This window comes from Suricata suricatta, chromosome 5 (assembly GCF_006229205.1).
Source record: "Suricata suricatta isolate VVHF042 chromosome 5, meerkat_22Aug2017_6uvM2_HiC, whole genome shotgun sequence".
Taxonomy (NCBI): Eukaryota; Metazoa; Chordata; class Mammalia; order Carnivora; family Herpestidae; genus Suricata; species Suricata suricatta.
Window position 1 is genome coordinate 16,695,392 of NC_043704.1, and position 15,009 is coordinate 16,710,400.

General features: G+C 38.8%; 1 protein-coding gene across 5 annotated transcripts in view; it reads left to right on the top strand.

Annotated features, from left to right (window-relative positions):
- GRIK1 (glutamate ionotropic receptor kainate type subunit 1) overlaps positions 1–15,009 on the top strand; it is a 375,366-nt gene that overhangs the window by 306,955 nt on the left and 53,402 nt on the right. For 3 of the 5 annotated variants that reach the window (XM_029939072.1, XM_029939074.1, XM_029939076.1), the window contains exons 8-11: positions 5,387–5,494; positions 7,587–7,631; positions 12,789–12,902; positions 14,621–14,824. In XM_029939072.1, coding sequence (XP_029794932.1) covers positions 5,387–5,494; positions 7,587–7,631; positions 12,789–12,902; positions 14,621–14,824 — 471 coding nt within the window. The remainder of the gene's footprint in view (positions 1–5,386; positions 5,495–7,586; positions 7,632–12,788; positions 12,903–14,620; positions 14,825–15,009) is intronic. The other 2 variants (XM_029939073.1, XM_029939077.1) reach the window with 1 other exon arrangement.

Genomic DNA, 15,009 nt, shown 5'->3' on the forward strand with positions numbered 1-15,009 from the left:
CGTTGGGCTCTGTGCTGACAGCTCAGAGCCTGGAGCCTGCTTCGGATTCTGTGTCTCCCTTGCTCTTTGTCCCTCCCCTGTTTATGTTCTGTCTGTCTCTCTCAAAAATAAATAAACATTTGAAAAAAGATGATAAATATCATCTTGAGAAAAACCATACAGTAAAACATTAGTGACAACTTTTGTTTTTCTTCTCTCAGCTCTTGATTTCTGTCTCCTGGCCATCAGATAATGTGCCAGATAAGAGAAAAGGAAGTCACACTATTTGATTCACTTGCTATTAGACAATTGTTGTCAAGAGGTCTAATGCAGGGTGAAAATTAAAGCTATTTCCTAAAATAGGGACAATAGTTTAAATATTATTTTCAGTTAAGCATAGTATAATTGTCCCTTGTCCAAATACTCCCCCATAAGGCAAGCAAATTGTAATTATGACTAATATAATTATATATCATTATCTAAATTGTATATGCTTCAGCCTTGCCCCAGAAAATGAATTCCTTATGGATCTTATTCCTCATATCCAGGAGCTAGTCATTGTCTATTCACCGTAATTGATAAAGTATTGGTGATTAATAAATGCTTAACAATTACTTTTAAAAACAAAACAAAGAACTTGTACAGAAATGCTCATCTAGGGATGGGAGGCAGGAAGACACAAGCAACTGTGTCAAGGAACAGAAGCTTGACTTTGAAGGTCAAAAGATATTTCAGTTCAGTAAAGAACCAGGCAGGGAGTCTTTGTAGATATTTGAGGCAGGGAAGGAAGCATTGTTAGAGCATGAAAAAGGAACTTTTTTGCCACTTGGATGAGCAAGGAGGAGAAGCAAGAAGCAGGAATTACACTGCACCAGTGACTGGAACACTAAATTCAAGAATAAAGCTAACACAACAGAATCTAAACAAAGGGACACAATACACACACCTCGTGGAAATGAAATTGGATTTCTGAACTGGATTTTAAGACCCTGCTATGAGCTGTATGCTACATCAAGAGATAAATGCTACCAATTCTGCACATTTTCAAAGAGCTCGGTAAACTCTGGACAATGTATTGAATTGACTCACAGCATGTCCCTCAAGAAGGAAAAGTTGCCTGTAGGAAAAAACTTTCTGAAAATTCTGTAGAACTTAATGAGGAAGTCTACCTCCTTCCACACAGATCAGAAAGAGAGTTAAAACTGCACCATTTGAGAAACATGAAGAAGGGGCCTGCACACTGATTGAGTCCAAACCCCTAACACCGTAGAGATTTCTACCCAACTGAGTCTTCAACAAATTGTCTTCCACTGTCAGACAGACAGACTTCTTTAGTGACTCTCAGTTAACACACCAGTCCATGGAACCAGCCTTTGACTTGCCAAATAGAAAGTGACCAGAGTACAAATGTAGGATTGGAATATGGTTGGGGAGGAAGATGAGATTACAGTGCCAGGGGGTGTGCCTAAATATACACAGGAGGATGCTCTTGACTTGCATTCAATAGCGATTTTTCTTGTCCCAGTGCAGAGAATGTGACTACCAGTTTCTCAACAAGTGTAACAGATGTTACTATCAGCTATAAAATATGCCATTTATTTATATTTTTTAATTTATTTATTGAAATTCAAGTTATTTAATATATATGTAGTATGTTTCAGTAGTAAAATTTAGTGATTCATCCCTTATATATGACACCCAATGCTCAGCCCAACAAGTTTACTCCTTAATGCCCATTACCCATTTAGCCCATCCCCCCACCCACCATCTTTCCAGCAACCTTCAATGTGCTCTTTGTATTTAAGAATCTCTTAAAGTTTGCATCTCTCTCTGTTTTTATCTTGTTTTTCCTTCCCTTTCCCTGTTTATCTGTTTTTTTTCTTAAATTCCACATATGAGTGAAATCATATGATATTTGTCTTTCTCCGACTGACTGATTTTCCCTAGCATAATACACTCCAGTCCCATCCACATTGTTGCAAATGGGGAGATTTCATTCTTTTTGATTGCTGTAGTAATATTCCATTGCATATATACACCTCATCTCCTTTATCCACTCATCAATTGACCCAGCAATTGCACTATTAGGTATTTATTCAAAGGATACAAAAATGTTGATTCAAAGGGGCACAAGTACCCCAGTGTTTATAGTAGCACTATCAACAATAGTCAAAGTATGGAAAGTGCCATCTCTTTTTTAAAGCTGGCGATGGTGTTTGGCATTGTAGCCTTCCTTAGCAATAAACTCTTGAAGCAAAGTTCAAGAATATGAAGAAGAATTTCTTATGTGTTACAGCTCTTGAGTAACTCACATCTAGCTTGGCCATATAGAGAGCTTAGATGAAAGTTGAAGGCTTTTTGTGTCTATAATAATTTCCTAACATGAATTTGATTTAACTGCCAGCATTATCATGTGAAAAAATACTTCTGTCATGACTAACATTCCATCTGCATGGTAACCAGAAAAATACCAGTTAGTTCCTGATAATTAAATTGATTCCATTCACTATTCTTTCTGTAAGAACTTTGATGGCAATGTTTTCTTCGTGAAACTGGCCATTCTGCTATGGAACTATTTCCATTAACACTTCACAGTGTGCAAGTTGGTGGGACAGGGAGATGAAGGGATTGTGCTGTCCCTAGGTTCACAGGTGGGCATGGGAATATGTTTCAATTTGTTCTCTGAGAACAACCTGCTAACCAACTCGCTGCTTGTAGTCTTGATCTTTGAGTCATGCTTCCCTAGTGCTGCTAAAATGATCTTTCTGGTATGCACATCTGCCCATGACACTCCAAGGCGTAAAACACTCTGATGATTGGGGCACCTGGTTAGCTTAATTGGGTAAGCATCCAACTTTGGCTCAGGTCATGATCTCATGGTTTGTGGGTTTGAGCTCTGCTTCAGGCTCTGTGCTGACAGCTCAGAGCCTGAAGCCTTCTTCAGATTCTGTCTCCTTATTTATCTGCCCCTCCCATGCTCGCTCACTGTCTCTCTCAAAAAAATAACAATGAAAAGAAAAAGTTTAATTAAAAAAAAACACTCCGATGATTTCTACATGTCTACAGAGCAAAGTCCAAGCAAACTAGCATGATTTATAACACCCTTATGCCTACCTGCCTTTCTAGACCCATTCTCATCATTCCTTACCTTGCATTATGGATCCATGGCAGACATGATTTACCCTATATATGCTTTTTACTCAGGCCATGAATCTTTTCCTGGCCAGCTTCTCATTCTTTGAGAGCTTAGGCATTCTGTCGTGCTGTAGTCCTTTGTGAGTCTTTCTTTCCAGGTAGTTGGGATAAGTAGTTCTGCTCCATACTTTCTTCAAATACTGTGTGCAAATATTTATCTTCACACTCATGGGGCCATGTTGAAACATGTTCATGTTCTTGTTTCTACTAAGCCATAAACTGCTAAGTGCTGTATTCATGGATAAGTTCTGTCACAGAGAAGATGAGTACCAGCAGTGCCCATAGTGTTAAATCCTTGTCAAAGGGCAGAAGACCAATGTCTCAGCTCAGTCAAACAAAGAGAGCAAGCACATTTTCTCTTCTTCTGCCTCTTTGTTCTAATCAGGCCCTCGATGGATTAGATAATGTCCACTCACATTAGGGAGGGCATTTACTTTACTCATTAAATGGAAACACCCTCATGGACATAACCAGAAGTAATGTTTAACCCAATAGCTGAACATCTTATAAAGTCAAGGTTTAGACTAATTTGTAGGTGGCATTAATCCATTATGTACTTTATGTGCTGGAGGCAATTGCATGAGTATGAAAACTGTATTTTGGGACAATGAATTTGATGTTGATTTGTAAAATGAAATACAGAAGAGACCAGAAAAGATAACATATGTGAGTCCTGACTTGTGAGGCAATAAAGGCCAAACTTCAGAGTTTGTGGGCAATGTGGGAAGGAAAATGAGAGATAGTTGTAAAAAATAATCATTGCTTAACTTTTCAGTGTTCTCAATGAGTTAAGATTGTGTGAAGTGTGATTTCAGACACAGAAATCTGAGACAACCCAGATTCAGGTTAAGTGAAGTCATACTTCAGAGATTCAAACCCGGCTCTATGATAAACTCATACTTTTCTCACTGCCTTTTTCTGCCTCTTGGCCAAATGGGTAGATATAGTCAACAGGTGCACATGGTGTGAACACAGTAGCTTTCAGGATTTTCTTCATGTTTTACAAATGTCCAATGAATTTGGTAAAGTCAGGAGAGAGAAAACAGCTAGACAGATACAAAGGACTGTGATTCCCTGTATTCTCATTTATGTGGCAACTCAAATTAGGCAAGATTGCTAAAAATCATCTAAAGATTGAAGCTCAAGGTACTCCAGGGCCACTATTTTCTGTTTAATGAAACCACCGAAAATGTCCAGTGTCAGTTCTATGAAGAGGAGACTGCTGTGATTTCTAGTTCCTAAAATGATGTGGATATATGTGGCAGGCTGAATAATGGCTCCCTTAAAGGTACCCATGTCCTAATCCATAGAATGCGTAAATGTTAAATTTTATGGCAAAAAAAATGATTTTGCATATGTAATTAAATTAAGATGTTTTGAGATGGGATGAGTATCCTGGATTAGCTACATGATCCCTTAATGACAACACATATCCTTATAAGAGAGAAGTAGAGAGAGACTGCAAAGAAGAAGAGAAGCAATGTGACCACAGAAGGCAGAGATTAGAGAGATACAGACACAGCACAAGGGTTGCTGGCAGCCACCAGAAACATGACGAGTCCAGGAACAGTCTCGTGAGTCTCCATGAGGAAGCATGGCCCTGTTGACACTTTGATTTTGCTCAGAGTTACCGGTTTTGGATATCTGCTCCTGGCCTTGAGAACTATGAGAACAAATTTCTGTTCTTTTAAGTCACCCAGTTTGTGATAAGTTGTTACAGCCACTACAGGAAACTAAGGTAATGGCCAAATGACAGTGAAAGGCTTAAATCCCAAACACCCTAAAAATTTGATAACACATCACCAGATTATATCCTTTTCACAAAAAAATTAGTGGGGCTGGGGATACTCTCCATATACAAGTATCTCAAAAGGGATTTGGCTTGACCTTGGAAAATAGAATATTATGGCTTCCCAGACTTTGTTTACTCCATGGGCAGACTATTTTATAGTCATTCCTTCCATAGTGCCCATTTAGATTGTCACTATCACAGATTTGACTGATGTTAGATGTTAGAACTGCCAAAATAAATGAGTGCTAATAAAACAGGGAAGTGTTCTGCTATTGAGCCACTGAAGCAATGCAATGCTTTCTAACACCACGATGAAACCAAATAATTGGATACTGTGATGAATTTGAGGTATTACAGTTTTGATGGTGTTAGGATTATGATAAGCTTGAGACAGTAATGCCAGGTTCTTTTTGTCCATAGGCTCGGTGGGATGGCCTGACTGGGCGTATCACCTTCAATAAAACCGATGGCTTGAGGAAGGATTTTGATCTGGACATTATTAGCCTCAAAGAGGAAGGAACTGAAAAGGTAACCTTCTCAATAATAAATTTAAGAAGAAAATAAAGAGCGCTGTTCAAGCATTTTAATTGCACATACAAGTAATGGAATGATAAAATGATTCTCTTAGCATGTTCATTTATGTCCGGTTTTCTGGAGTTCTCTCTCCCTGCTCTGCTGATAGATGTTAACATGCTAGGTTTTGAAATTGTATGTTTTTATCAGCAATGCTAACATTCATATGCTTCTTGGTTTATACAGCAGGCCTGATTACAGAAATAAATACAGATGATCCTGTGGGTGGGATGTCATTAGCCCCACTTTTCAAAGGTTTTAGGAACTTGAGTTTAGACTTGGAAAACAAGAAGTTTGTCAATGATTTTTTTATGTATGGAATGGCACATCCAGGTTTTACTTGGAAATGAATTTGAATCACACTCCATTTTGAGATTGGTTGTCAGAGGGACAGAATAAAGGGCTTCCTGGATCCTTAGCATTAGAAGGAAATATGCTCCCCAAAACTTCACTTATATTGTAAAGATTCTGCTATTTAGAATCTTAAACAAACAAAAAAATGGTTTTGAAATCCCCAGACAATATGTCTCCTATAAAAGAGTGGGTTTGGGAATCATCAGTTATCAGTTATTTCTTACTTAATTGAAATGTTTGGGATGATTTGTAAAATGAGATAAGATTTCCATTTCTGTTCTGTTGCTTTTGTTAACTGAGACATATTTTTTTTATGGTCCTGACTATGCCCTGTCCCCAAATAGCTTAATTAAAACAAACAGAGATGAATTAGGCTGAATGTAATAGATGGTGACCATTGGTGTGGAAATGTTTGACGAAAATAATTACTTTGCAGCTTTGAAGGTACGCATTATCCACGCAGGTTCCCATTTCAAAAATACCCTCTCTCTTCCTGTCTCTACCTCTCTCTGCCTCTCTCTCTGGCTCTCTGTTCTCTGTTCTCTCTGTGTCTCACTGTCTCTCTCTGTCCTTCCCTCTCCCCTTCCTATCTCTCTGCCTTTCCCTCTCTGAGATCTCTTCACCTGAATTTGTTGGTCTGTTGGTTAAACGTGTTCTGACAAAGCACAAGGCACCCACCTCACCTCCATCATGGACTGTGGGAACTAAAGAGAAGAGAACAATACTTTAGGGACTGAAAGCGTCTAATGGCTGTTTTAAAGAAAATGCCTGCTCCTCTGTGCATGCCTCTCTCCCCGCTCCATTCTGCTAATGCGAAGAACTGAAAGGGAAAGAAAAGCTGTTAAGGAAACATCGTTCTGCCTCCGACGTGTGATGAAAGAGACGGAGCCATCCTTACGCCTTCACAGCTATTTATACCCCGCAATATTATGCACACTCCATTGACGTTTTTCCATCAAAGGCAAAATCAAATTAGATGAAAGTGTTTTCTCAATTTGTTTCTTATCTCCTCATTGTTTGCAATAACTTTTCTTTCTTCAGGTGACTTGGGCTCCATTCCTGAGAAGGCTGACTGGGCCTTAAGGCAATGGGGAAGCCGGCCCGTCTCTCTCAGGAGCCACGGGAGGAGATGCCCAATCTTTTCATGTCAGCCTCTCGCGGGGTCCACAGAGAAAATTGTTAGAAAAATCTCACTTTTTTACTTCCACTCAAGTTTCTACTGCCTGGAGGCCCATAAACAAAGAACATGTCATCAAGTCCAGAGTGTTTTCTTCTTGCTTAAGAATAATGTGTGTAGTGTGATGTGTGTGTGTGTGTGTGTGTGTGTGTGTGTGTGTGTGGACTGATTCTGCTGAAAAGCTTTCTTGAATGGGCTTTCTTAAAGAATGAGGAAGACCATTTCCCTTGGCAGAGCTGTGCATATTCAAAAGAACTCTAAGTCATTTTGGGGGTGTGTGACAGGTAAAATGAACATTAGGCTGTAATACCAAAAGGAATAACTTCTGTGGGACCCAAGTACTTGGTTCATTTCCTTACTGTACCTGTGTTCAGGCTTTATGTTGACTTAATGTACAAGATTCCAAACAGTGGGTGGGAATGGGATGCTCTGAGCACTCACACACCGTGATACCGTCTGAGTTCCATGCTCCATTTTAATTAAGTGCTATTTTTATTTTTCCCTCTGAAAACCAAGGCTGCTGGCGAAGTGTCTAAACACTTATATAAAGTGTGGAAGAAGGTTTGTACTCGGACAAAAATGGCAGGAAATCTGGAGGGAGGGGTCTGGGAATGTCTGAAAGAAAGCCTCACCTTTTCAGTTTTGCCAGACCAGTAGATGTCTAAATGCAGTTTAGAGGCGATAGTCTATGTTTAAAGGGAGAACGGGCTGATTGAATATGTTGTCTCTCAACAACATGGCCCGTAAATTGAAAACAGGCTTGAGATGGATTAAATAATGATGGATTAAATATTTCCCCCTAGATTATGTTTTGTTTCTCCCAGGCAGGATCAGCCCCAGTTAGGACGAAAAGCGGGTTATTGCAATAGAGGTAGACATTGGTCCATTTATATTCCTTCTCAAATCACTAAATATTTTCCCAAAGGGACATGAAAACAACAATAGATTTGATCCATCAGAATAGTCAGATAGGCTAAGGCTCAGAAGGCCAGGACATCTCCTTCAATGTCACCACCAGAAAATATGAGCCATTTTCAGAAATTCCCTTTTCTTATGAGCTATGTTTGTTTTGCGTAGGATCTTTGTCAGTGCATACTGGCTGGCGATTTGTTTCAGAACCACAGTTTTGAGATGACAAAAACATTAGCGACTTTGGAAGGGAAATGAGATTATCTTGTAAATTCTAACACCTACTATTTCATAGTTTATTGTACAGTATCATATTGTCAATGAATGTGCTCAAATTTAGTATATAAGCAAATGTTAGACATTAAAAACATTTGGATCAGGAAAATGTCACAGAGATTGGCACACATTTTCTTCCATTCTCTCTCCCTAAGTCCAATTGCTAAACTATCTGACCATTGATGGATGCAACAGAAATTACCTCAGGTTGTTCAACTTGACCAGTTTTGTCAGATTCACTTTTATCTTTCAAATTATCAGTTAAGTCTTGGAAAGTATAAACAGTTGCTCCGTGTGGTCCCAAAGCTTGTCTCCCTCCTGGTAATACTCTGTAGATGAGTTCAAAAATGTCCTTTTAAGTTAAAAAAAATGTAGGCTTAATGACCTTGTGTTAATCTTCAGTGAATCAGGTGACCAAAGGCATAAAGAAGGGAATCTTGTTTCCTCACTGCTAATAAACAGATGAGTCTAACTGGGGCCCAGAAAGAAGCTTATTCCGTTAATCCAGCTTGAGACTCCAGGCACTTTATGCAGTGTTGAATTAATTCAAACCAAATATCCTAGCGAATTGAATCCAAGCTCTGAAATTACATGCAGGGGAGGGGAATGTCCTTTACTTGTCACTAAACTGCAATAATCACCCCCCACACCACACACTTCCCGGGGATGCAACTCCATGCCTTTGTTCTCCCTTCCTGTTGACCTATCATTGCCTACATTGTAAGTCGCATATTCTGTGGTGTGCTGTTTTGTGTTATGACTGCTCATCAACAATTTACTGTAGCCTGAGCACTAGCACGTAAGATGTATTGTCCTGTCCCAATAAGGCTCATCTTCAAATTCCAAATGCTCTTTGCACACGAACCTAATTGAGTATAAAATTGTCCACCTGATTTTTTTTTCCAACAGATGATGTAGCAATCTTTACAAAATCTGTCACTAAAATATGTGTTCTTGAGTATCATGATATAAGAAACAGACAAGTCTTTTATTACCTTTCCCAAGTACTTGATATTTCACTCTACAATGTTGGATTTTGACTTTTCATGGATCACTCTCTGAGTTTGGAAAATGGATGCTCGTCACTCTCTGAACACCGTTTTGCTGTGTTGTGTTTTTTTAAGTGTTTTATAATGTTGGGGTTTTTTTGAGAAAGAGAGACAGAGTGTGAGTGGGAAAGTTGCAGAGAGAGGGAGACACAGAATCCGAAGCAAGCTCCAGGCTCTGAGCTGTCAGCACAGAACCGCACATGGGGCTTGGACCCACAAACAGTGAGATCATGACCTGAGCTGAAGTCGGTCACTTAACTAACTGAGTCATCTGGGTGCCCCTGTTGTGTCATTTTCTTCAAAGTCTGCTTAATGTCATTGGGACACTCATTTTCAGAAGCTTCCCTTGGTTGTCCTAGATAATAAATGGCTGCTCCCGCATGCCTGTTTACAAAGTGAAAAAAGGCAGGACCAGACAATTTAGCTCTTGAGTGTTCCTCCCCACGAATAATTGATCCACCCTCTGCTACTTCTCACTGGTAAATTACTGCTGTCGGCTTTTGCTCTACAGTTTGAAAATTGTGGTTCTGCTTCCTGGAAGCACTCCTCCAAGGTCAGAGAACAAGACAGAAATGCTGAATGTCTAGGCATGTGGTTAACTGTATCCCTCCCCGCAATGTGCATGACTCATGAGATCTTGCTTAGGTTTAAGACACACACCCACACCCACACCCACACACACACACACACACACACACACACACACACACACACTTCTATTTTGCTGATGAAACAACTAGAAAACAGGAGACTGTAGTCATTCAAATTATCTATGTACACTGTCCACCTCCCAGGAATAACCTGACCTTGACTATAGTTTAATACTCTTTTAGTCTAGATTTGAAGGTACTTCCAGACAGTAGAAAAATATATTCTCCTTTTTCTCATTTTATAGAAGAAAGTTCACATTGAATGGGACTCTGGGACTCAGCTGATTGGAAATGCTGTAGCAATGATATCTGACCTCCTCACTTATGATAGGGCTGGTAAAAGAAATAAAAGCTGGACGTTAAGCTGTGGTGTGCATTTGTCTACAGTTTCAAGTTTGTAGGTTAAAAGAGAATGACATTGTGAGGCTGTTCAAAGCTGCCAATTTCAAATATTAGTATAGTTCCTTTAAACACACATTTGATATTAATAGAAATTAAAGAGAACATATTCCATTACTTAACATATTGGCTACAAACAGTTATTTTCTCCACTTTTCAATACTTAATTAAAAGTAAGGCTTCATTTTCCCTAGTGCCTAACTCAAGTTTTAATTAGAATTATATAGCCAGAGCCCAATTTATACACTGCTTTTACTGAGTTAGAAGTCAATTGGTCACAACCTAAAGCATAGCCTTGAATGAAAACCAACAGACTCTAGATGTATTTAGCCTGAGTTATGTTTCCTAGAAACAGGGGTCTTTCCCCCAAAAAAGTGGGAAGAGGGGTACAGGCTGCAAAAAGAGTGGAGAAAAAGTAGTCTCCCTTTCCTGATAGAGCCAACCAAGGAAATCTGAAGATTCCTAGACTCACATAGATTCTGTGTGCCTTGTATGCATCCTATAACAGGTGTTGACCTCGATGGTGGAAAGACTGAATGATTATTAAAGGTGCTGTTCTATACCCCAATCCTAGGAACCTCATTACAGATAGGCTCAAAATACTTCCAAATGCAAACCCTAACATTTACCTAGACCTGTCTCCTTATTTCAGCAACAACTAACTTTTACTAAGTATAGAAAGGAAACAGTGACATTGAAATAGTTTACACCGGTGTGTGAATGTGGCATAGTCCTTGAAACTTTCTCAAAAATTTACATTTCTAAAAAAAATATTTGTCAAGCTAAATGAATTTCCAGGTGCTGTATTTAGGAAATAAATCAAAGTAAAGAAATAGAAAACGAAAGAAGAGGCCTAACATTCCCACCAGTGATATTTTATTTAACCATCAGAAAAGCCCTTGTATCTCCATTTTGCTGATGAGACATTGAGGCACAGCAGGGATAATGAACTTACCCAAGGTCACACTGCTGGTACATGGCAAAGCTAGGATCTGGACAAAAGTCTGTCTATAGAGCTCTGTAAAGCTCATATTCTGACCCAGTAGGTTATGTCCTCCCACTAAGAGAATATATTTAAGGATTGAGCATAGGACCACCCAGCTGATCACAGAGTCTGTCCAAGTGTTAGTGTTCCTCAACTGTCCTTGTCTTTCATGGATATACTTTATCTGCCTCTAAATTACATAAATAAATAAATAAATAAATAAATAAATAAATAAATAAATATTTCACTCACAACCCATATTCTTTCACACAGAGCAAACTTGAAGAAATTACTGGAGCAGTAATTTCAATGTCCTTTAATATTAATGTTTGTGTAGCTCTTAAAATGATCAAGATTTTCATGTGCATCTTTTCATTTGATCTTCTCAATATCCAGGTGACATACTTTGCAGCTAGAGAACCAAAGCTCAGAAAGGTTACCAGCATGCCCAAGGTCACAGAGCAGCTAGATTGCCTGGCTCTGAAACACATCTGCATTCTGTCTGTCTCACCAGGCTGCAATAAATGACTACAGAAGGCTTCAGATAAATAGTTCAGTTCCCTGAGGCTTTTCTCCTGATTTCCTCCAGAAGCTAAACAAATCAATGTACTTCTACAGGGCCTACTAATGCAGGAGTGACTTGGCCACTGGAGAAAATTGTAGGTCATTATTTTTTAAAAGAGCAATGGGTTTCACTGACTAGTAATTGCCATGGGTGGTTCTGTGATAGGAAGATCAATGAGCAATAAGAATGAATACCATCACTGAAGGAGTTCATAGTCAAATAAACAAATACAACAAGTAAACAGAAGAATAATAGAGGATGAGTCTATGGCAGAGGTATGAGCAGTCCTAGTAGAGTCCATGACAGGTGCCGTCACCCAGCACTGGCTTCTCAGTGAAGCCAGGTTCAGAACTTAGTCTACTGTTCATCCAAATTTTGTCTTCCATTTATTTTTTCCCTTTTCGATGCCCCATCTCTTCATCATCCACCTTGCTCCTTTCATCCCATTCCTTATAAATTTTAAAGGCACCAAGGGTACCACTTTGGCAATGTAAGGTTTGTATCACTAGAATGTAAGCTCCATTAGGGAAAAAACTCTTGTCTGTTTTGTTCATTGCTATGTCCTCCAATGCCCAGATGGAAGAAAAATTTGATACTCATCTAAGAATTCTTAACTTAAAAAAAAGAACAATGAGCTTAATAAATTAACAAACAGAGACCTCTCCCCACTCTATCCCAAATGGCACTAATTTTCCCTGTTCTATGTACATACTCATTCCTTTATTGTTTCATTTTCCCACAGTTAGTAGCTTCAGTGTGATGCCCTGGTGTCTTCTCCCCAGATTCTAAGCTTTTTTGTCAATTCCTGGTGTAGAAGGGGCCTTTCTTTGATGTAAATGGGGTCACTGACAACCAGCAGCCTCTGATGTATTCTGTTCTGTGTAGATTGGGATTTGGAACTCCAACAGTGGCCTTAACATGACCGATGGCAACAAAGACAGGTCCAACAACATCACCGATTCACTGGCCAACCGAACACTCATTGTCACCACCATTTTGGTAAGTTGACTGGAATTCAAGGTGTCTTATCTAGACTCCTACCCTAGACTTTGAAGAATTCTTCAGCTATCTTTTTCATGCCAACAACTTTGCCTGCAAATGTCTATTTTTAATTAGGACACTAAAAATTTATATTGGTATAAACCTATAATTGCACTGAATTAGAAGCTTCCAACAATGTTCTGAGTGCCTCCCAGGTTGGCCCTGTTCCTCTCTCTAGCCCTATGCAGCTAGTCTCCTTTGCTTTCTGACTGTTGGTTGGTTTCAACCAAAGAGAGACTCTGGCAAGAAAGTAGGGAGAGAAGAGTAAGAACATCCAATGGTTTTTTCAGAATTTCTCCCCTTCACAACCACAGCTCTTATTCTGTCAATCACCCTGATTCCAGACTTCTGCTGTTCTGGACTCCAAGAGCACTCTTTCTTCCTGTCTGCCTGAGTCCTAAATGCTAGAAGCTTGATTATGTTGGTCTCTGGATGTCAATACCCAACCCTTCCTCTCATCTGCATTCTTATTGGCTCCTTTGATGTGCTCACTCTTCCATAAATAACCCCTTGACTAAGTGGCTTTTCAAAAGCCTAAGGATACTTCCTGCTTCCTATTAGAATCTTGATCATACCCCTATCTAGTCATTCTACATCCATAGGTTTCCATCCTTTCTCTTTTCCAACCCTAACCCAAGGAATAAAGGACAGGAGTTGCCACCTCTAAAATTTTCACTTTCAGACATTCTTGCTTTATTTGATTCAGTCCATAGTTTTGCTTTTCTGGTGACTACTTTCTCAGCAACTATTACACGGAAATGTAGTTTTCTATTTCTATCATTTTGTTTGAGGATAAGCCTAAATAGGTCTTAAATATCTGGAGGAAAAAATGTATAATAAGAAGTAAAAGAACATATTGGTAATATAATTATTATAATGTTATAAAATAAAATAAATTTTCATTTAGCCAAATGAAAATAGGGTTAAAGATATGTGATAGTGAGGAAATGCCCAAATTCCCATTGTTGATAAATAAAGGATTTATTATGTAAGTGTATAAGCAAAGACTTACAGGTATAAAATTTGAGGTGAGTTCAAATAAGAAAATAGAACTGATAATACAAGAAGACATGGAAATAGTCTTTGAACAAGATACCCTGAAGGAAATGAACCAAAATATGCAGATAAAAGTGAATAACTGAAAGATGAGGAAATGAGAATATTTAGTAGATGGGAAGTGTGAAAAGCAAGAGGATATATTTGCTGATTTAGGTTTCCTTTTTCTTAGTAGGTAAAGCTCTTATATAAAAGACAAGAGGTAGGGTCAGTTATGCAAAGGAAGTCTGGGTGTGGGTACATTTGAAGGCCAGACACACAGACATCAGGTCCCCTGTTCCCTTCACTGCTGAACCTCAGGTTCAAATGTGACTGTCTCTATCACACTTTTCACTCACAGCCCTGCCCTCAGCAGTGGAGGAAAACATTCTCATTTATACACTGAGGAGGGAGAGAAAGTAATATGCTCTGTATACGAAGGAAGTGCTCTGTATTGATAGAGTGTATCAGGAAAATGTGTTTAGGGAAGGCAGGAAGGGGACTAACTTCCTTATTCTGGTATCTTAATAATCATTTTCAAATATTTTATATATTCTGACTGTGGATGGAGCTTGCATAAGTAAATTGTGCCTTCCATTATAACAGGGTTTTCATTTTCATATTTGGTTTGTTTCATATAGGAAGAACCTTATGTGATGTACAGGAAATCAGATAAGCCGTTATACGGAAATGACAGATTTGAAGGGTATTGCCTGGATCTGTTGAAGGAATTGTCAAACATCTTGGGCTTCATTTATGATGTCAAACTCGTCCCTGATGGCAAATATGGAGCCCAGAATGACAAAGGAGAGTGGAATGGAATGGTCAAAGAACTTATAGATCATGTAAGCAAAAATACATCTCTTATAGCTGAGTTTTAAGTGTCTGACAAAATGTATAGCAAGAAGTCAAAGGAAAAAAAAGACAATTCTGAGTCAGCATCAGAAGATGCTACAAATGTTACACTTATTTGTATCCTAACAATGGTTTACATAGTAGGAGAAAACAATGTAGAAATAGAGTTCACTCA